Source organism: Triturus cristatus, chromosome 7 (assembly GCF_964204655.1).
Source record: "Triturus cristatus chromosome 7, aTriCri1.1, whole genome shotgun sequence".
Classification (NCBI taxonomy): domain Eukaryota; kingdom Metazoa; phylum Chordata; class Amphibia; order Caudata; family Salamandridae; genus Triturus; species Triturus cristatus.
In genome coordinates, this window is record NC_140590.1 from 1,875,990,135 (window position 1) to 1,876,011,969 (window position 21,835).

The 21,835-nt window shown below is 46.9% G+C and overlaps 1 protein-coding gene across 1 annotated transcript in view; it reads left to right on the forward strand.

Moving 5' to 3' along the window:
• LOC146813581 (butyrophilin subfamily 1 member A1-like) overlaps nt 1-21,415 on the forward strand; it is a 64,243-nt gene extending 42,828 nt beyond the window's left edge. Inside the window, exon 4 of the mRNA XM_085615447.1 lies at nt 20,937-21,415. Within this exon, the coding sequence (XP_085471573.1) occupies nt 20,937-21,415 (479 nt within the window). The remainder of the gene's footprint in view (nt 1-20,936) is intronic.
• The last annotated feature ends 420 nt before the right edge of the window (nt 21,416-21,835 follow it).

The window sequence follows — 21,835 nt, forward strand, 5'->3', positions numbered from 1 at the left end:
GAAAAAACTCTTTAAGGAGTACTTTAGCAGTTGTAGTGGCCGTATTGTCCTTAGTGGAGTAAGCCTCCATCCATTTTCTGAACGTGCATATAACCACTAGGATATACATATGGCTATTACATCGTTCTAGTTCGAGGAAGTCCATCTGAAGGACCTCAAAATGAAATGTAGGTGGTGCAAAATTCCTAGATGGTGTGGGGGTGCCCTTCCCTGGATTGTGCCTCGTGCAAAATACAGCTTTTCACCAAATGCACAGCGGTCTTAGAAATGTTATAATTGCAACAAACAGGGGCCAAAAATTAGATAATGCCTTTTGCACTATTATGAGCCGGACCATGGGCCATAGTAACTACAGGAAGTACATATTCATTGGGTAACATCCCTTTCATTGGTTTTGCTTTGTTCTCCAGACTTGTCAATCCAACACCCTTCCTCATCTAATTGTGCTGTGCTTTCCTGACATTTTGCTAATTCTTCTATTGTGGCCTCACTTTGTATTTCCTTTACACTCTCAACTGTGTTTTCAAACATTGTCTTCTCTGGAACCCATCTAGCTAGACCTACGACAAACATTCTTTTGATCTAGCTTCGAGCAGTCTCTTTAGTTGTCTGATCTGCAAATGCATTTCCTTTGCCCACGTCATCAGTTACACTTTATGATCGCCATCCTCTTAGGGAGTGTCAGTGCAGATAGCAGTCGCAAAATCAGCTGCCCATGTTGTATTTTCGTGCCATGCAATGTTCAGAAACTTCTATCAGCATACAATCGTCCAAAGTTATGCGCAACCTTAAGAGCATACTGGTTGTCTGTATAAATATTGACAATTAATCCTTCACTTAATTCGCAAGCTCGAATAAGGGCGACAAGCTCTGCAGCCTGTGGGGACTGTGATATCTCTACTACTGTATGTAATGTGGTAATAGCATAAGCTGCTGTAGTGGTGCCATCTGGTAACTTGAAACAAGAGCCATCGACATATAGTTCTCCTTGAGGGTCAGTTAGGGGACATCAGTCAAGTCTACCCGTCCTTTCGTCTCTTCCTCTGTTCGGAAAATACAGTCATCTTTATCAACTGTATCATCCTCGGAAGGAGGGGCAGTAGCGTGGCTGGATTCAGAGTGACACATCTTTTGATCTGAATATGCTTAGCAAACAATGTCAATTCATAACTAGTTAGGTGCTTTGTCCTTTTCTTATTCAAAAGTGTATCCACAGCATGGGGTACCATAACTGTGAAATCTGTATAAAGTACGAGTCCAGCCGATTGTCTAATTGAAGTGTTAACAGCCGCGACTGCTCGGAGACAGCTCCGGAGGGCCCTTGCGTCAGGATCAAGCACAGCAGAGAAATAAGTGCAAGGTCTCTGTATTTTACCAAACTTTTGAGTCAGAAGGATAGAACTATTACATACATTACCTGTTGTTTCTTCGACAACTCCCTTACCAATTAAATCCTGAACAATTTTAAGAAGGGCCCGTCTCCTTCCTTTGGTATTTTATACTAAGGAATACGAGGCAATATGGCATTATCCTTTACTTGTTTGGAAACTGGAGATGTATGCAATAGGCTAACATCAGTAGCACCAGTGGCCCACAAAGTGGGGATATTGGATCAAATTCAGGTGGAAGAGGGGCATCCTTAGATAAACATTGTCTAGTACCTACGTCCGGGCCCATGGTTATATAAACACTGTCTGGGGAACAATAAATAGTAGCATGCAATTTCTTCAATAAATCCAAACCCATCAAGTTCTCACCACAATCGGAAGTTAAAGGAAACGGAGAGTCCACAGTAAAAGAACCAATAGTACGGGCAAGGGGACGCAAAATGGGGCTTTCAACCGGTTCTCCTGTAAAACCCACCAAAACATTATTATGGCCAGACAGGGCTGCCCCAGGGACCATGTGTCGGGAACTCTTTGCAGCACCTGTATCCACCCAAACGTCCTTATTCGATCCTTGCAAATCCGCCTTGACATATGGACCATGCTGATCTACAGGTATGTGTACTGGTCCCGTACCCTGTTCCTGGCTGTCCTAGCTACTATAAGACATACTGGTCGCATCATCAAAATCATAGTCGTCATTATAATACTGACCTGCTTTGTAATTATCAAAATAATTGTCAGAATGGCCCGCACAGGATGTATTATTTGGCTGTCTGCGTGTCTCATGACCGCTATTGCCATTACCCTGTCCCCGCGTGGCTGAAACTTTCTGCTGAAGTACGGGGCACTCGCTGCGCCCATGACCCTCCTCCTTACAATAAGAACACTGATTCTGCCCAGAGGTGTGACCGGAGGCTGCCTAGTACGCTGGAGCTGTCGCTGAGGTCCCCGTCCCCTGGTATTACCCCAAAATGCTTGTTGCAACAATACCTTTGTCTTCAAATCCTTATGTTTCTTATCAGTTTTATCCTTTTCCTCATTATCTCTGTGTACATAATATATTTAAAATCACGGAAGGTGAAGATGTAGACCAAGTACTTTCAGACGCCTGAAGTCTAGACATTATTTCAGGAAGGAGATTAATAACAAACCTGTCAACAAATAAACAAACGCGCTTCCCCCTCCGTAGACATATCCTGCCCACTATAATCCAAAAACGTCTCTTTGAAGCTGTTGAAAAAATCAGACACACTTTCATCTTTCTTCTTCTTCTTTCCCAACTAACTTTCTTAGTCGGGATGGGTATATGCGTGTATGCCATGATACGACCAGGCAAGGCAAGCAATTCAGTATGTGGTTTATCACCTGACTTCCTCTCCTGATCCCAACCCCTGATCACATCCCAATTTCCCCCCAGCTCGGCAGCATGGTCTTGGGTATGCACCTGTCGCCAGATATCAACTGGAACTAGGAGACCAAAAAAAAACAATTCAATGTCAGCAAGAGTCATCACAGTAGAAGAGGCCGCCTCCGTCAGTTCTTCATGGTAAGCAGTTGGATTTTTCCTAGGATCGGGTAAAGCAGTCTTAAGGGCCAACTCTTCACTGCTTTTCCATGGAGAATAAACCCACTGTTCATGAAAACGGGCAGCCACACCCGGTCTGGTAATTACTCCATCCCGATCCTTCACTTCAGGTATTTCCGGACGGTAAATAGGGTGAACCTCTCGCATTTGGGAACTGAGTTATCTGAGTGGGGCTCCGATCATGTAATCTACCTCTATAAGCAATTAAAGTTGCAAGATTCCCAAACACTTATCCTGGCTCCAAATGAGTGACATATACACAGTCTTTAATCTCAAACAAAATGTGAGGGGTTTCCGTCCCAATGTGTGTTTGCCAAAGATCAATCAATGTGGCAGACATATATTTAAGAGCATGCCGCTGAATAAAGGGTTCAAGACCCTGCACAACTTCCCACATATCCTCGACACTATAAATCACATTACAAGCCCACCGCACAGCTTGATCATTTATTACCTGTTTCTCTTCATCCCCTACCTCAGATCGCACTAACGAGCCTATTCGCTCCCTAAATGTGGCCAGATCTCTATCTCCGACCCACGTACTGGGGTATCAACAATCGAAGATAATGGAGGATGAATGACTGGGGTCGAAGTGACAGGCACTGTAGTAGTCAGAGATTGTGGTTGGGGAGAAGGAGTAGGAGGTACGCTAGCTGGTGCAGTAGGCATAACAACTGTAGAACCAGGAGCACCCTGGACAGGTTGTTGTGGCTGATGGGGAACAACAGGATATATTTGCTCCGGAATATATGGTGGTGGGGGTCGGGTATCTAACAAAGCCTCCTTGAAAGCATCATCCTTCTCCTGAACCACATAGTACTTATCAATATGCACCCTAAATCTACTATCTTCACGCTCTATTCCTGCCTCCTGCTTCTCTTTATCATAAGCTACCGCCTTTTGCATTTTCCCTTTCCTAGAGTCTCTCTTCGATTTCAAACGCCTCTGTCGAGCCTCCTTCTGCCAAGTATGAACAGAGCCAAACATAGACTGTCTGCTATGTCTTTTGAACAACTGTTCCTGAAGAAATCCAATCTTCTATTCATCAAAAGAGCCTGTCAAAGGCCACTGTATTTCTGATGGTCCCTCGTATATTTGTGCCATATCGTCCTAAACATAATAGGGCCAAGGCCATGTTTTATATACATATAATAGTTAGGAGTGCCCTCTGGAGGCGTAGGTTGGGATTCTGCCAACTGCACATCCATAGATCAACAACCACAAAACAATCCCCGAATTTACTGAAACTGGGCATTGCAAAGGAAAGAAACAAAATCGTTATTTTACCTGGCAGAGTATTTGCAAACACTTTTCACCAAATCAGCCATCAGACTAAAACAAAAACAAATTACAGTGGTACCACATTCGCATAGAACCAAAACAGACTCACCTGATATCGAAGACACAGATAGACCAGCTCTCCACTGCTGACTCTTTGGACCAAACAGTCAGATCATGGGTTCGCCATTCAGGACCCCAGTCAGGATGACCAAAGGGCGAGGCACCCTTCGGTGGCACAGAGGCAGCAGCTGCCAGTAACAAACTATTCGTGCAGAGATCCCTGAGCATTTAGTCCGACCTGATGATGCTCCCGTCTTCCCCTCCGGTTATGGACAAGGGATGGGGCACAACCCGAAGGGGTCCCTGTTCAGGCGCCGTCTAGGGTCACTTGGGTCAACCACCGACCACCTCTCAGCCTTCCTTGCCATGAAGAGTCAGAGAGTCAGTGGAGAATATATAGCAATAATTGTTTGTTCATATACGCTCAGAGCTGAGCCACGTCTGTAGAGTCTCTAGAAGTTGTACAGAGGGAACTGAGGAATCAAACGTATAAATACATTATACATAGCACGGTCAGCAAAGAACAGACCCATTATGGAGTTTTCCAGGCAGCTGCAGCTAAACAAAGAAGAACACATAAAAAAAGGTTTCTACTCCCTTATCGTACCCAAGACGGCCCAGTCCAAGGCCTTTGCACATTGTGCTACGTTCAAAGTACCAGACAGGTGGGAGAGGGCCTCTATCTAGTTAGAAAGCTATGCGCTGGCACCAACTGCTCATGATTGCTGAAACTAAACTTAGCAATAGACATTTCTCGGAATAAGCTAGGGCCGGTTTTGATCAGCTTACAAAATGGACGACAGAAAAGCAAATGGTGTCGCGAATGCTAACTTATACATGGGATTATCCATGTAGTAATGGACCTAATCCAACAACAGTAGTTTCCCTGCCTGCACTACAGTGTTTGCTCCCGCCTGGCGGAAAATCTTTCAAATCAAAATCGATGTCTGCTGCCAGTCGGCGGCAAATTTAAAAACGCTATGAGCAGGCCCAATGTTCTAATTAAGGGGAGGGGGCACACGGCTCCCCCTGAGCCTAATAGGGCACCTGGGGACCCCATCTCCGAGGCCATATTAAAAAATAAAGTGAAGGATGGCCATATTCAAACATGAAGTCAATGGAGGATGCATGACCCCACTCCCAGAGCCTGTAAAAAGCCCAGTGGAACCCATCCCCCAGGGCTGTCACTTCACAGAAAAGAGAGAGAGGCTTCGCTGACCACTTCTCTGAGCCTTTAATCGACCTGGGGGCCCATCTCCAGGTGCTGGCTCACTTACTGATCTCAGAGAGCCCACCACTATGGCACAGTAGTTTCCCTGCCTACACTACCGTGTTTGATGCTATCAGGCGTGATCATTTTAAAAAACCCGCCAAACTGGAGCAAACCCTATGTCTGCTCACAGCCAGCGGCAGATTTAAAAATACTCCCACCGCTGAGAGCAGACTTGTGTTCTGTTTCCTGCCTACATTGTTGCGGGTAGGGAAACAAAAAGCATATTGCCCCCGTCCAGAGAGATAAAAATAGGTTTCAGATGGATGCCGAGGCCACCACTTCTTCTTTTAAAAAAAAGACTGGCCTCAGGGGACATGTCCCGATGGGCCTACTATGGCTCAGAAAGGGGGATACCACATCCCCTCCCCTTTGTTATATTTGTTCCCAGGGATGTGGTCCCTGGGGCTTACTATGGCTCGGACAGGGCCCCCTTCCCTTTTTAAGTTGTTTTTGGCACTGGGCTTATTATGGCTCATGGAGCGAGGTTGCACACCACCCACCCCTTAGATTTTATCCCAGGAGATGGGTATCCCAGGGTCTAAGTAGTCTCGGGAGGAGGGTCGCATGCCCACCTCCCAATTTTAAGTGCAATTGGTGCCACGGATGGAGTCCCGTGGACCGATTAAGACTCGAGGAAGGGAGCTGCATGCCTCCTCCCATTAGATTTTGGCACTGGGAAATGGGGTCACCGGGGCCCAAGTAGGCTCGAGGAGGAGGCTGCTCTGCCCCCTATCCTTTTTAATCGTATTTGACCCCAGGGGATGGGTCACCATGGCCTTTTAAGGCTCAGAGAAGGGTGGGTGCATGCCCACTTCCCTTTAAAATATATTTTTGGGCCCTGGAGGATGGGGTCCCTGGGGCCTGAAGGGCAACCCTACTCTGCTCATGCCTAAGGCTGTGCATGATGTGGGCTTCATTACCTGCAGGTTTGTTGGCTGCCTCCGGATGGGTTGTCACCAGGGCTGTTGCAATCCCCTGCTACGCATGGCTTAAGGACGTGCACAGCAGGGGTTGACTTTACATATGGTAATAAAATATTACTTTACATTAAAAAAAGCTAGAAATTCACGGAAAACACTAAAGGTTAAAGTAACATTATAGTTAGGTGTGATAAAAAGATCTATTTTGTTTTTTTACAAAAACGTAGCAATTCACTCAAAAAAACAAAGGTTAATTGACGTTATCATTAGGTGAATATCTCGGTGACAGCATTAACGTTTTGATCTCAACAAAAACACAGAAATTCACCAGTTATAGTTAGCACCACTAACTATTACTTACGCCCCGCCATCCACTGCTTATGGCCTCACATGTTAAATCACTCATGACATGTTTTATGACATCATTTATGACATCACTAATGACAACTTAAATGACAAAAACAAGTTTGGCATTATATCTAGGAAAGTAAGTGCAAAATAGCTCAGAATAATATAACACATCATTAATGCATCAGACGACAATCCCTAGAGGTGAAGCTTCTGTTATGTGCGTCATTGACCCTACACCATACACTCCACGGGTAGCCGAGTTCATGTTGACTATGAGCCACAGATAAAAGAGTAACCTCTACTGCACACGGCGTTCAATCTGTCGAACAACCAAGTTCCCGCAGATACTCAAGCCCTGTTCCATAACTAATCCCGCACTACGGACACTCTTTACTTGTGTCAAACCCCTGACAGTCACTGAACCTACACTGAGAAATGAAGTGGATATCAGTAGAAACGTGGGCACAGTAAACAGTGTTTGCACTATGGACACAGTTTTCTCTGTACCACACTGTTTCCAGACAGGGAAAATCTCATGAGAAATACAGCACAGAGTATTAAAAAGTATCTACTAAGAACAGTGAACACTCAACGCAAAACGTGTCCAAAGAGAGAGTATTCATTAAAATAACCAAAGTCTGAAGGTGCTTAAGATCATACCACCAGCAGGCTTCATACTGTGGTGAAAACTCTAAGGGTCCCATCTTCTGAAGCAAAACAAGCACATGTACATAGGTTACTAACTGGGGCACACGGTCTTCTATGTTATGTAGACATTGTCATGCTGAGGCGATTCTCTTCAATAACTCAAGGCTGCCTACAATACTTAGGGCCTCATTTACAAGCTTTTGCAGTCGGGCAGCGCCACAAGTATTCTTGCAGCGCTGTCCTATGTCAAAAGAAAAGGGCAGAAATGAGTCGTATCTATGAAATATGGCACATTCCTCTCCTTGTCTCCAGCGCTGGCGCACAATTGGCTGCCATGCGCCAACGCAGGCACACTTGCACCATGGTGCAAGGATGTCTGTGGTGTGGAAATTATTGTTTTTGTGCAGAAAGGAACAGTTTCCTGGATGAGAACAATCACTGGAGGCAGTTTGCTCCTTCTATGTGAGCTGCTGAATGCGGCACACACAGAAAGGGGAAAAAAACGAGGAGAAATAAAGTTACTTCTCCTCGTTGCTCCTCCCCTACGCCTCTCCTTGGGAGGCGTAGGCTTTTGACGCATTCCCACATTTACATAGCATTGTAAATCTGGGACTGTGGCAAATGCCATGGATGTTATATGGGAACCCCCACCGTAACGCCCATGGTACGCCTCCCCATCGCAGTGTGAGGCAACGCAGCAACATGCGCTGCATTGCCTCACACCATATCTACAAAGCTGTGAAGAGCCACGCAGGGTGACTTCACGTGGCCTTGTAGATATGGCACTGCACTGCGTGCTGCAGAAACGTCAGTAAGAGTCAAAAACAGTGACATTCCGGCAGCACACAAGGGCTTGCAAATGAGGCCCTTAGTTTTTAGTATGTAGGATCTTTCTTTAACCTGTTGGAAACTTTCTGCAGAAGCAAAACATTTGTGTGGAACATACCGTTATAAGTTTTCAACTGTCACCTGCACACAGTGCTGCTCTTCAATACAAAGATTTATAACTTATTCAATATCTCTGCACACCTATGATGCATTAAGCAGCAGATGCATTTTCTAAACCCTTACACCCTCAGTTACTACATGTTCAGTTGGAAGGGTGTGTCAAACTTGGTTACAACACTCAACACTGACTTCAGTAAAACAACACTTGTCGTTATTATCAGGTGACATTGATTTGGCAGATTTTATTACAGGGCCTGCTGGTCCAAGATCAAAATGATTTATTTATGCAGCTTACAATGAAATCTGGAAGCTATCTCAAATTGAAGCAGCTACACGTTTAAGGGCAATATACCAGAATAGTCTTGAAAAAGTGCCTGCTGTTGTTCATAATAGTATTTACACACTTTCTTCCCGCATTTACACATTAGACAATATTGTTTCATCTGTTGTTGACATTGTACAAGAGGATGTTTTGAATCATGGTCAAAATCAATTGCGTTCAGTTATGCAATTTGCGTGGACTTTACAGACTCTAAAAATGGGGAAAGTTCCATGGGATTATTTGAAAGCCACATCTTTATTTTTGCCTTTTAACTTAGCAAACAAATAGCAGTTTATGTCCATGAAAGATGCTACGTATTCTCTTTTCCATATTGAGAAGTTAGATCCGTTACCATTCTCTGGCAGAAACAGACTCAGCTGTCTGGCTCGTCTATGGGGTAATAACTCTCCCATTTTCCTTGTTTGAATTTACCTCTTGCATGAAACATTATCCACTAGGCCGCTGCGAACCCTTAGGCAGTGCATTTCTACACCAAGTTTGGTCGTTACCATTCACACACAGATGCTTTCGGGATGACAAGGAGGTATACCTAACTGGGGACTCATGTGATACAACAATAGGTCACTCTCTTGTTTGCAAAAATATTAAATTGCATGGGGCTTGTAACCTTACGGCCCCGAATCTTGCATGTGTTTTGAAAGGTATGCCAGTGCCAGCTATAACACCAACCTTCACTCTGCTTGCAAACAGTAGCTATTTGCTTTTAAATAATGAGGAATGCTGCGGCATGCTGGCCGGCATCCCTTACATTGTGACGGTTTCTCAGAGAGTGGTTTGCTGTAAAAATTTGCTTTTCCCACCCCCACACAGGAGGCTTGATAACTCGATTTGGCCTTCCATTCCGACCCTGAAGGCTGACTTCAACAAGTTGAGCAGAATAAGAGCATTATTATCCCAAAAAGAAGTTTCGCTCACATCTGCCCGTGAGACATTCTTCCTTCACGTGGCTAACACCCATACAGAAGTACAAGCCCTTTTCAATACTGACCTCACACTACATTCCGGTGCATTGATTCACACTATCTTCAATGCTTCTAACACTGGAGGTTTGGCCCATTTTTTTAAAGCTGTGGGCTCTGGCCTTGTGACCTCTTTCCAAACAATATTTGCTGTGACACCGGCATTTATTCATTCTATTTTTTCCATCGTCTTCGGTGGCTTGTGTTAGACCTGGCACCTTGGCGTGAGTTTCCCTTCCACTTTTTGATGGTGTGCCTCGATTGTTTTGCTGGTGTTGTCCGCTCAGGGCACTGCGCCATGGCTAATCCGTGCCGCAGTGCAAGTGCTCCCTAGGTAAAGTGTACCTGTAATTGATGTTCATGATTGGTTTATTGGATTCACTGTCAGTCCCCAGTAAAGTGCACCAGGGGTGCCAGGGCTTGTGAATGCCAATGCTGCTGGTGGGCTGCAGAGCGTGAGACGGATACAGACGTCTGTGCGGAGAAAACTATTAAGTGGCGATCGTTTTGACGGCACCACTCATTTCCAGTTGAATAATTCACTGTGAAGAATCCCTGATTAATTCAGATGTCGGCTGAGAACTCTAATGAGAGACAAGGAAATTAAAATCCTATACCACTCTGACTCCAGGCAGCCAGCCCAACTTTTTGTCCTGAGGAAGACCCGCTCTAGATGCACACAACCCAGCACTACTATATAGGGTCGAAACGTCGACGTGCTCTGTCCAAATTGTCCACGCACTTCCACAATCAGAATTAGGAAATCATGTCCAATTGTGGTTAATGCTCTTGATTTTTGGACTCTGTCTGTATCACTTTATTTTTGTTATGTTTGTTATTTGTGTATATGGCAAATGTGATTTTATGTTAATGAGTCTATGTAAGCACTGAATGTTCTATGTTGTATTTGTATTATGGTTGGTTAGACCTGTAAATGCACACCTTTGTGAGAGAAAAATTTCCGGACACTGATTATAGAGTAAAAATTAATTTAATTTCTGAATCCTTTCGTTCATGTGTGTACACTCCCTTTTTTGCTCTGTGAATGAATATTTACTTAATGAGATTTAGCATTTAATGCATGTTTAACTAAGCTTACCAATTCCCAACAGAACCATCTTTTGCCTTTATCACAAATGCCCAGGTTCTGAGGGTTACTGGGTTACCCCATTATCTTTAATGGCTGGTGGGCTTGCAGCGCTGGTTGCGCCACCCACAGAAAGCGGCCTTGTAAAATGTGTCTAGGGTCTGCCACCGCAGACCCTGCGCGCGGTCGGGGACTGTCGCGCTGACTGCGCAAGTGCCCCCACTTGCCAGTCCCTAAACCTTCCCTTACCTACATATTAGCCACCCCTCTGGTAGGCCCACGGGCAGGGTGCATTGTAGGCATAAGGTAGGACATGCCCTGATGTGTGTGGCATGTCTTAGTAGTGAATTACGGCCCTTTTCGTTTTTCACTATTGAAGGCTACCTGCTCTCCATAGGCCAGAATGGGCTGCTGGAGTCACTACACGCTGTGACCCCAGTGGACTCGGAGAGCATGGTAGAATGTCAAGTTTAGTATGCCTGAACTCAGAATAATAAAATACTTCTTGTAGTCAAGTTTATTTTAATATCCTGGGTTTGTAAATACTACTTTTAGAAAGTTAGTATTTACTGACCTGGCCATTTCAGTCCGCCTCTGCTGTGTGTGTGTGTTCTGCCTAGCAACAGTAGGAGCAGGGTTGGGGAATCCCCAGAGACAGGTTGGCTGCCAGGTGGTGGGTAGAGAGATGACACCAGGATGGGTGGGAGGAGTACACCTTGACTCTTGAATAGACCTGTGCTCTGCCACCACAAAGCCGGCGCCGCCCCCTGTGGAGCGGCTGATGTCTCTGCCCTGCTGCTGAAAGGAAAGAGCAGAGTCACCATAACAAAGTGCTCCAGAACTGGACTGGGCCAGGCCCAGGCCCCCTGGCGCTAAAGAACAAAAGAATCATGGTATAAAAGTAGGAGCCTGGCTCCTAAGAAATCAGAATCCTGTTTTACCACAAAGAACCTCTGCCCGACTAGAAGGAGAAGAAGACGCTGGAGGAGCTGGCCTGCTGCTTGCCTTGCTGAGAAAGGAGAGGAAGAGACTACTGAAAAGACTTTGCTACTTTGTGCTTTAAACATTCTCCAAGGGCTTGATCTGAGCTTGCCCCCTGAACTGAACCCCAGGACCAGTGGGTTCTCTGTGCTTTTGCTCGTCCTCCGATTCGAGCCGTGTGTGCATCCCGCTGGAAAGAGACTGCGCCCCTCATCGCCCCTCCTAGGGCCGTGACACTCAGGAGCTTGCCTGCCTCAACCCCGTGAGAGCCTCGCTCCGTCCGGAGCCGCTCTCTGTCCCCGGGCCAGGTTGCCTGCACCCCTGTCACCGCCTGCCACTGCCGGAAACCGTCCGACGACTGTGATCTACGCCGGGTCATCCAGCTGCACCGACCGTGCCCTGTGACCCCGCTTCGCTATCCCCGGACATCTCAGGCCGCGCCGCCCCCGTTGTGGAGACACCCCTGCACCGCCGTGCTGAGGGTCGCTGGCCGCGCCTGCCTACCTGCCCACACCCGCTGATCGAGGACCCAAGACACGTCCCAAGCTGAGAGTCGCACCGACCTGTGCCGACTCTCCACGTCACGAAAGAAGTTCCAGTATCGGGCTCGGGGCCCGCAACGCCTTATTTCCCCGTTCGCAGGAGCCGATCTCTGTGAGTACTGGAACCACAAGTAACATTTGCAAGAGACTCCAAAGTATCCATTTGAAACTACGAACCAAGAACATTTGCCTGCTTTACAACCTGGTGGCATAGCGAAAACGTTATTGGTCTTGTGATAAGTCTGCTGAGAGATATATACCTATTTTTACATAAAGAAGCGTATTTTTCTACATATCCAAGTCTGGTGTCCGTTTCTGGGGGGATTGATGTATTTACTGTGTGTGTGATTGTAAGTGCTTAACCAACAACGCCTGAGGAATCGCCTTGGCTGCTCACGCCACGCACCTAGAGGGTGAGCAAGGGTCATTCACAAGGGGTTATCCTGCGCCCTGACGTAGAGGAGAGGGTTCCTGCTTGACACAAGGGCAACCTTGCGCCAACCAGAGACCCCCAAGTCTAGCAGCTTGCCACTATTATTTGCCTTAGCCGCTAGAATTCTGCTGGTGATTTGCCTACTGTGAAATGGATGCTCTTCCTGTGGCCCTGTACAGCCAAGACCGGCTGCAAATGCTCTGTAGCCGTATAGAACACAGCTGCAAACCTGGAAATCTGGTGCTTTTAATGTTGCAAGGCATGCATGTTAAACACACTTGGAGAAACGCTTTCCAGGATAGAAGAGCTGTGCTCGTCCAAAGATGTAAATTCCCGTATCTGAACTCGGAGGAATGGGGTCCCCCTGACGAAGTCTGGAGGTCTTCTATAATCATAATAAACTAGCTTCTAGCACAGGGAGGGTGTCAAGGCACTATAGTCCTGTTCCCCCTATCATTATAATATGATTTCTCCTTTTGTTCGATATGGAATTGTAACACTGCTGATTTGTTTGATCTTCTGCATTTTGCTGCTAGTATCGGCGCGTGTACTGCATTATAGAGCACGTTAGTTAAAATAAACATTTTAAACTATTCCTTGACTCTATGTACTCATGTTGTGGACAAGTAGTACGAGAGTTTGAACGAAAGAGTGTTCTTGTTTCCACGTATCCTGAGAGGGACGAAGTAGCCTGTTCTATGATGTCTAATCACTGGTAGCTTTGCTGTAGCACAGAGAACGAATGAGACACTATAGCTAGTCAGATTGGTGTTCTGGGCACCGAGGTGGATATTTTGGTACACCACTACACACTGAGGTCCTGGTTTGCTGCTCATAGTTCTCTGTATGTGCAGAAACCCTGCAACAGTAGTGGCTACAGGTGAGTGGAGTGCAATGGAATAGCATAAAATGGAGTGACGTAGAGTGGAGTCATGTAAACTGGAGTGGCATAGAGTGTAGTAGCTTTCAGTGTACTGGAATTCAGTGGAATAGGGTACAGTGGAGTGTTGTAGACGTAGTGGCAGATAGTGGAATCACGTTTAGTGTAGTAGCATAGAGTGGAGTGGCATAAAATGGAATAGCATATAGTAGAGTAGCGTACAGTGGAGTGGCATGTAGTGGAGTAAACTTATCGTGCAGTACAGTAGAGTGGGGTATAGTGGAATAACATACAGTAGAGTGGCATAGAGTGGAACTGCATACACTGTAATAGTGGAGTGGCATACACTGGATTAGCATAGAATGCAATACCGTAGAGCGCCTTGAGACCCTCACGGGTAAGTAGTGAGCTTTACAAATGTTCTGATTGATTGATTGATAGAGTGGAGTACAGTACTGTGTCAAGGAGTGGAATTGCGTAGAGCGGAGTACCATAAGGTGGAGTGGAGTACAGTGGGTTTGCATACAGTGTAGTGATGTAGAGTGGAGTGGCGTACAGTGGGATAGTGTATAGTGGAGTTGGGTACAGTAGAGTGGTGTACAATGGAGTGGTGTAGACTGAAGTGTCATATAGTTAGGCTATCCTGTTTTAGGTTTATACCTAAACTAACTGATAAAAACCAACTCAAAGGGAAATAGCCCTCACCATATAAACACTGATAAACACCTGAACTACCACAAAATAATTGCCATACAGAGAAAGGAAAAGGAGAGTGAAAGAGTCATTTTTTCCTACCTGAAGGGGCCAATGCAATGTAACTTTGTTGTACATGCTAGCGGTAAGAAAGACTGGGCTAGCATTATTCTGCTTGAGATTTGTTGTTTAGGGATGCCACTAAAATATTGTTTCTTCTTCCTTTTGCTTTTATCAGTTTTGTGGTCTTTGGTCTAATGATGCAGGATTCAGAAGCATGTTTTAGGTCTTATTTATTCATTTTATAAACTGTAAAGAATGAGGAAATATCAAAATCATATTTGAACTTTTGGCTGGGTTTGATTCTTTCACTGATAGGTGAAATGGCTGGTTTCATAAGAATCTTTTCCAATATGTACCATCACATTTACCCACTGACAGAAAATGGGTGAAACCCTTAATAAATCCGCCCCCTTTTCTAGGGAGTCAGTATTGATAGTAGGTGAAGTGTCAAACGCCCCCGGCTTTAAACATTCAATGCAAGCTGTAGTGAGAGGTATACGTATATGTCGCAGAACATGTCCCAGAGAATCGCAATCTTCAGGTGCACCAGAATTGGCATGGACAACTATGCCAGTGGCCAGAGTTAGCAAATGGCGCACTGGCTGTTTTGGCGTTGCCCTTCTCAAGTGCCAATGTTAAGAGGGCCTTTTCACAGAGAAAAGTTTACTTGGGAAGGAAAGAGCGGGCGCATGTCCAAAAATGCACTGAAAAAGCATTGTACGGTGTACTACAATAAGTTTGATTTGAAATGATGTATTTGGACCTCATATACACTGTACGTACACAGTCAATACACCATGCGCTATCAGTGCAGAAACCAAGCAATAATAAAAGCAAAACATTCCATAAACACCGGAAAACACTCTTTCTAGGTTTTTAATCGCGTACAAATGTGTAACCACTGATAACCACTGTTTTTAAGGTATTGAAATCACTGGTAAAACCCCACCAGAATTTACCAAAAATAGAAATTGAAAACAGGAAAGCCTACATATAGTGTAGTGTGGTAGATTAGAATACCATTCAGTGGAGTGGTGTACAGTGGAGTGGTGTACAGTGGAGTCATGTACAGTGTAATGGGGTAGAGTGGAGAGGCGTAGAGTGCAGTGGCAAAGAGTGGAGCATAGAGTACAGTAGAATGTAAGGGTGAACAGTGGAACAGCTTAGGATATAGTACATACAGTAGAGTGCCATACAGTGCAGGGGCATGGACCGAAGTGGAGTACAGCGGATAGGGTAGAATGGAATAGCATACAGTGGAGTAGAATCCAATGCAATAGTGTAGAACCGAATGACGATGAATGGAGTATCATACACTGGAGTGGTGTAGAGTGGAGTATGGTACAGTTGAGTGTCATACAGTGGAATAACGTACTGTGTTCTGCCGTACAGTGGTGTGCAGCAGAGTGGAATAGCGCATAGTAAAGTAGCGTATAGTTGAGTATAGTGGAGTGAAGTAGACTGCAGTGGTGTACAGAGGAGTGTTGTAGAGTGGAATACCATACAGTAGTGTGGCATAGAGTGGAGTTGAATACAGTCTAATAGCGTAGAGTGTACTGGTGTACAGTGGCATAGCATAAAGTAGATTAAAATGTAGTGGAGTACAGTGGCATAGCATAGAATGTATTGGCATACAGTGGAGTGGCATGGAATGCAGTGGCATACAGTGAAGTGAAGGTAGAGTAGAATACCATACAGTTGAGTGGCACACAGTGGAATGGCATCCAGTGGAATAGTGTAGAATGTAGCAGAAGAGTGCAGATGCATACATTGAAGTGGCTCAGGGAAGAGAGGTGTACAGTGAGGTGGCATACAGTGGTTAAGTGTAGCGTGGAGTTTCATACAGTGGAGTAGCATATCGTGTAATCGAGGAGAGTGTAGTAGAATACAGTGGAGTGGCGACAGTGGAGTAGCTCACTGTGTGGAATAATGTAGAGAGGGGTAGACTGGAGTGGAGTGCAGTGTAGTGGGCTATACTGGAATAACATACATTGTAGTGGTGTAGAATGGAGGTGGGTATAGTGTAGTAGCATAAAGTGAAGTGGCATACAGTGAAGTGGTGTAGAGTGGATTGGCATAGCGTGCGATAGCTTATAGTGGGTGGACTGGAATGATGCACATTACAGTGCGGGATCAATCAATCAAACATTTATAGAGTGTACAAATCACCAGTGATGGTCTCGAGGTTCTGAAGATGTGGCTGCTGTGTGGTGGGTTGTTCATTCGAACTTCCAGGTCTTGAGTTCTCTCCTGAATTTTTGTAGTGACGGCGCAGTCCTGCAGTACCAGGGAAGTGTTAGAAACCCCAATGTACCCCAATATAGGCCGATGTAGATTGCGCAACCTTTTACCTACATTTGTCCAACCATTGTTCTACATAACGGTTCTGGTGCTGACCTTTTACCTAGTTAAGTGCTGAAATTTTTTTGTGTGGTTTTCTTCAAAAAAAAGCTTTATTTATTATGCATGAGGATTCTTAGTATACCAGCAGGATTACCAATTTCTGCATAATAACTCTGTACAAGGGTCACAACTACCGTCATCCTTGGCTGACATGCCCACAGTACCATGACACATCTAGGTGGCACCCCTAGGGGTACCTTTCGGGTATATAAATACCACATCTTCGCTGGGCAAGCCAGAGGAGAAAACATCCATGCTGACAGAGGACGCTGAAGTCCCTGCACGCAGACACTCCAGCTCGCAGTGGTCTGACATTCCTCGCGGGGTGTCCAACTAAAGACCAATATAGGGTCCTTCATTCTCTCACATCAGGTACTGGGTTGGGACTTTCCTAGGGGGATTCTTGGCTATACACCAACATACATGCTAGGTACACTTAGATACATCTAGTTAGGGTTTTCACCGTAAGAGTACTCGTGGCTGTAGGAGAGTAGGATCTGCTTCACATGGGTACCCCCACTTTTTGCTGGTGTTTCTCTGTTTTTCGACCTTAGTCTGGCTGTGGCCCTGCTAATCAGGCCCACAGCCTAGCTGCTTCCTTTCTAAAATGGTTTGCATGTACATTAGGTACATATCTAATTGTATTCTGGAGTGCCTTATAAGCCCCTAGTATATGGTATACTAGGTACCTAGGGCATAGGTACCTCAGAGGCCTACCAGGGGCTGAAGCATGTATTATGCCACCCCTGGGAAGCACTCCAAAATGGCAGCACAGGTCTGCTACTGCAGCCTGGGTAAGGTTGTGCTTGCACCCCTTACTGTGGTATAGGCTACCTATATCCACCTATATATACAGACACATATAAACCTATAAGTCACTCCTATGGCAGGCCTTGACAATCCTGAAGGCAGAGTGCTTGGTTTTGTGTGAGAGGGTGCCCAAGCATGAGCTGAAACCCCTCTGCAGCTTTTGGAAATACTTCCTTATGGCTGTTCTGTGATACAGCCATACCATATACTCTTAAGTGCATTATAACCTCGCGGTAAATGCTAACTTTGGAATGGCTGCATCAAAACATTTTGTGTTTGGTGTCAAACATCTTGGAATACTACCCCCCCCCCCCTGCCAGTTCTGGCGGCAGGGGTAGCTTTCCACCCTTCTAGAGGGAGAGACATGTTCACACTGGTCTAACCCGGTAGGACCTTCTTGAGCCCCGGCATCACAAAATGAATGCCTCTGCCACAGACATGGGTCTGGCCTCCTGTTGCTGACCGAAACTCCGGCAGGGAAGGCCTGGACAATGGGTTTCCTGTCGAAGGGTTTTAGTTCCCAGTCTGGCCCTGCAGAGATCAAGACATGGGGTGGAGGGAACATTAGCACCAGGACAGGAGAGCACATCATTACCAGTGATGAAGAGTGAACCAGTGGAAGGGTTGGAACACTGTGTGTTGTGGGCAGAGCAGTGCATAGGTGGGACTTTGGGTGGGACAGTGGCTTGTCTGAGGTCACACAGGTTGTCAGTAACTCTCTCTGCAGTGCTGGGGTCTCTGGGTGACAAATGCAAAAAGAACAATTGATGGACAGAATGCAGAGCAATGTCATACATTCACCCCAGTACAGAGATCTGGGCCTAAATCCATCATTTTTTTTGCTCACCATGCCATTCCAGTTTAGACCCAGCCATATGAAAATCAGTCTTGACCCTGCGAGGAACAGTGACTTGTCTGAGGTCACACACTGTGTGATTACCTCTCTCTGCAGTGCTGGGTTCTCTGGGTGGGACAGTGACTTATCTGAGGTCACACAGTGTGTCAGTAACTCTTTCTCCCCTCAGCAGTCCTGGGGTCTCTGGGTGGGACAGTGACTTGTCTGAGGTCACACGGTGTGTCATTAACCCTCTTTCATCTCTCTGCAGTGCTGAGGTCTCTGGGTATGACAGTGACTTGTCTGAGGTCACACAGTGTGTCAATAACCCTCTCTCATCTCTCTGCAGTGTTGGGGTCCCTGGGTGGGACAGTGACTTATCTGAGGTCACACAGTGTGTCATTGACCCTCACACATTTCTCTGCAGTGCTGGGGTCTCTGAGGGTGGGACAGTGACTTGTCTGAGGTCACACAGTGTGTCATTGACCCTCTCTCATCTCTCTGCAGTGCTGGGGTCTCTGGGTGGGACAGTGACTTGTCTGACATCACTCAGTGTGCCACTAATTCTCTCTCATCTCTCTGGAGTGCTGGGGCCTCTGAGTGTGGGACTGTGACTTGTCTGAGGTCACACAGTGTGTCATTAACCCTCTCTCATCTCTCTGCAGCGCTGGGGTCTCTGGGTGGGACAGTGACTTGTCTGAGGTCATACAGTGTGTCATTAACCCTCTCTTATATTGCTGCAGTGCTGGGGCATCTGAGGGTGGGACAGTGGCTTGTCTGAGGTCACACAGTGTGTCATTGAACCTCGCTTCTCTCTCTGCAGTGCTGGGGTCTCTGAGGGTGGGACAGTGACTTGTCTGAGGTCATACAGTGTGTCATTAACCCTCTCTTATATTGCTGCAGTGCTGGGGCATCTGAGGGTGGGACAGTGACTTGTCTGAGGTCACACAGTGCGTCATTAACCCTGTCTCATCTCTCTGCAGTGCTTGGTCTCTTGGTGGGGCAGTGACTTGTCTAAGGTCACACAGTGTGTCATTGACCCTCTCTCATCTCCCTGCAGTTCTGCGGTCTCTGAGGGTGGGACAGTGACTTGTCTGAGGTCACACAGTGTGTCATTAACCCTCTTTCATCTCTCTGCAGTGCTTGGTCTCTTGGTGGGGCAGTGACTTGTCTAAGGTCACACAGTGTGTCATTAACCCTCTTTCATCTCTCTGCAGTGCTGGTGTCTCTGGGTGGGGCAGTGACTTGTCTAAGGTCACACAGTGTGTCATTAACCCTCTTTCATCTCTCTGCAGTGCTTGGGTCTCTGGGTGGAACAGTGACTTGTCTGAGGTCACACAGTGTGTCATTGACCCTCTCTCATCTCTCTGCAGTTCTGGGGTCTCTGAGGATGGGACAGTGACTTGTCTGAGGTCACACAGTGTGTCATTAACCTGCTCTCATCTCTCTGCAGTGCTGGGGTCTCTGAGGGTGGGACAGTGACTTGTCTGAGGTCACACAGTGTGTCATTAACCTGCTCTCATCTCTCTGCAGTGCTTGGTCTCTTGGTGAGACAGTGGCTTGTCTGAGGTCACACAGTGTGTCATTAACCCTCTTTCATCTCTCTGCAGTGCTGGGGTCTCTGGGTGGGACAGTGACTTGTCTGAGGTCACACAGTGTGTCATTGACCCTCTCTCATCTCTCTGCAGTGCTGGGGTCTCTGGGTGTGGCAGTGACTTGTCTGAGGTCACACAGTGTGTCATTAACTCTCTTCTCCCTGCAGTGCTGGGGTCTCTGGGTGGGACAGTGACTTGTCTAAGGTCACACAGTGTGTCATTACCTTTCTCTCCTCTCTCTGCAGTGCTGTGGTCTCTGGGTGGGACAGTGACTTGTCTGAGGTCACACAGTGTGTCATTACCTCTCTTTCCTCTCTCTGCAGTACTGTTGTCTCTGGGCTGGACAGTGAGTTGTCTAAGGTCACACAGTGTGTCATTACCAATCTCTCCTCTCTCTGCAATCCTGGGGTCTCTGGGTGGGACAGTGACTTGTCTGATGTCACACAGTGTGATATTACCTCTCTCTCATCTGTCTGCAGGGCTAGGATCTCTGGGCGGGGCAGTGACTTGTCTGAGGTCACACGGTGTGTCATTAACTCTCTCTCCTCTCCCTGCAGTGCTGGGGTCTCTGGGTGGGACAGTGACTTGTCTAAGGTCACAGAGTGTGTCATTAACTCTCTCTGCAGTGCTGTGGTCTCTGGGTGGGACAGAGACTTGTCTGAGGTCACACAGTGTGTCATTACCTCTCTCTCCTTTCTCTGCAGTGCTGCTGTCTCTGGGCTGGACAGTGACTTGTCTGAGGTCACACAGTGTGTCATTACCTCTCTCTACTCTCTCTGCAGTGCTTCTGTCTCTGGGCTGGACAGTGACTTGTCGGAGGTCACACAGTGTGTCATTAACCCTCTCTTCTCTCTGCAGCGCTGGTGACTCTGGATCCAGACAGGGCTAATGAGGACCTGGTGCTGTCCGAGGACGGGAGACGTCTGAAATGGGCAGACAAACCCAACAGATTTACTGTCATTTCCTCTGTGCTGGGGCGGGAGGGGTTCACCTCAGGGAGGCATTACTGGGAGGTGCAGCAGCTGCAGGGGTGGGTGGATGTGGGGGTCGCAGGAGAGGCTCTGAGAGGGGGGAGGGTAAGTGGTAGGTTACCTGATTGCGAGTTCGGGGCTGTGCCTTCTTATGGTCGGAACTTGTATTTCACCTTCTCTCCCTCCCCCCTGTCCGCCCGTCCGCTCCCCCAGAAGCTGGGGCTCTACCTGGACTATGAGGGGGGGCGGGTCTCCTTGTACAACGCAGACACTTTGAAGCATCTCTGCACCTTCAAGTGGAACTTCACCGGGGGGGTGCAACCCTACTTCGAGCTCGGGGCTCAGACAGAGCTGCGCCTGGTGTAACAGAGCCCCCCTCGCCCCCCTCAACCCCCCTCAGCCCCCCCACCCCCTCAGTAACAGGGCAGAGGCAGACAGGAGCCCTCTTTGATTTCCTGCTTCTCCTGGTATTAACCCCCCTTAACTGGGGGCTGCCCCCCTATTTCTTCCACTGCCCCGGGACAGACCGCCCCCCTTGCGGGGTCCTGTGGTAATGTGGTTCTAACATGCTTCTGGTTTGGAATGCGTTGAGCTCATGGAGCAAGTGTTCCGACTGTCGTATTAAGATTCTGAAATGTTCAGTTGCTCCTGAGCCCCTTCCTGGTTGGATGTATCCTTTTAATAAACCATCTACAACCAGCAAATCCTGAGTGGTACATCTCTACAAAATTGGCGACGACCGGGATTGTTTTTGTTTATCCAAAGACCAGGAGGGGGCAAGAGGAA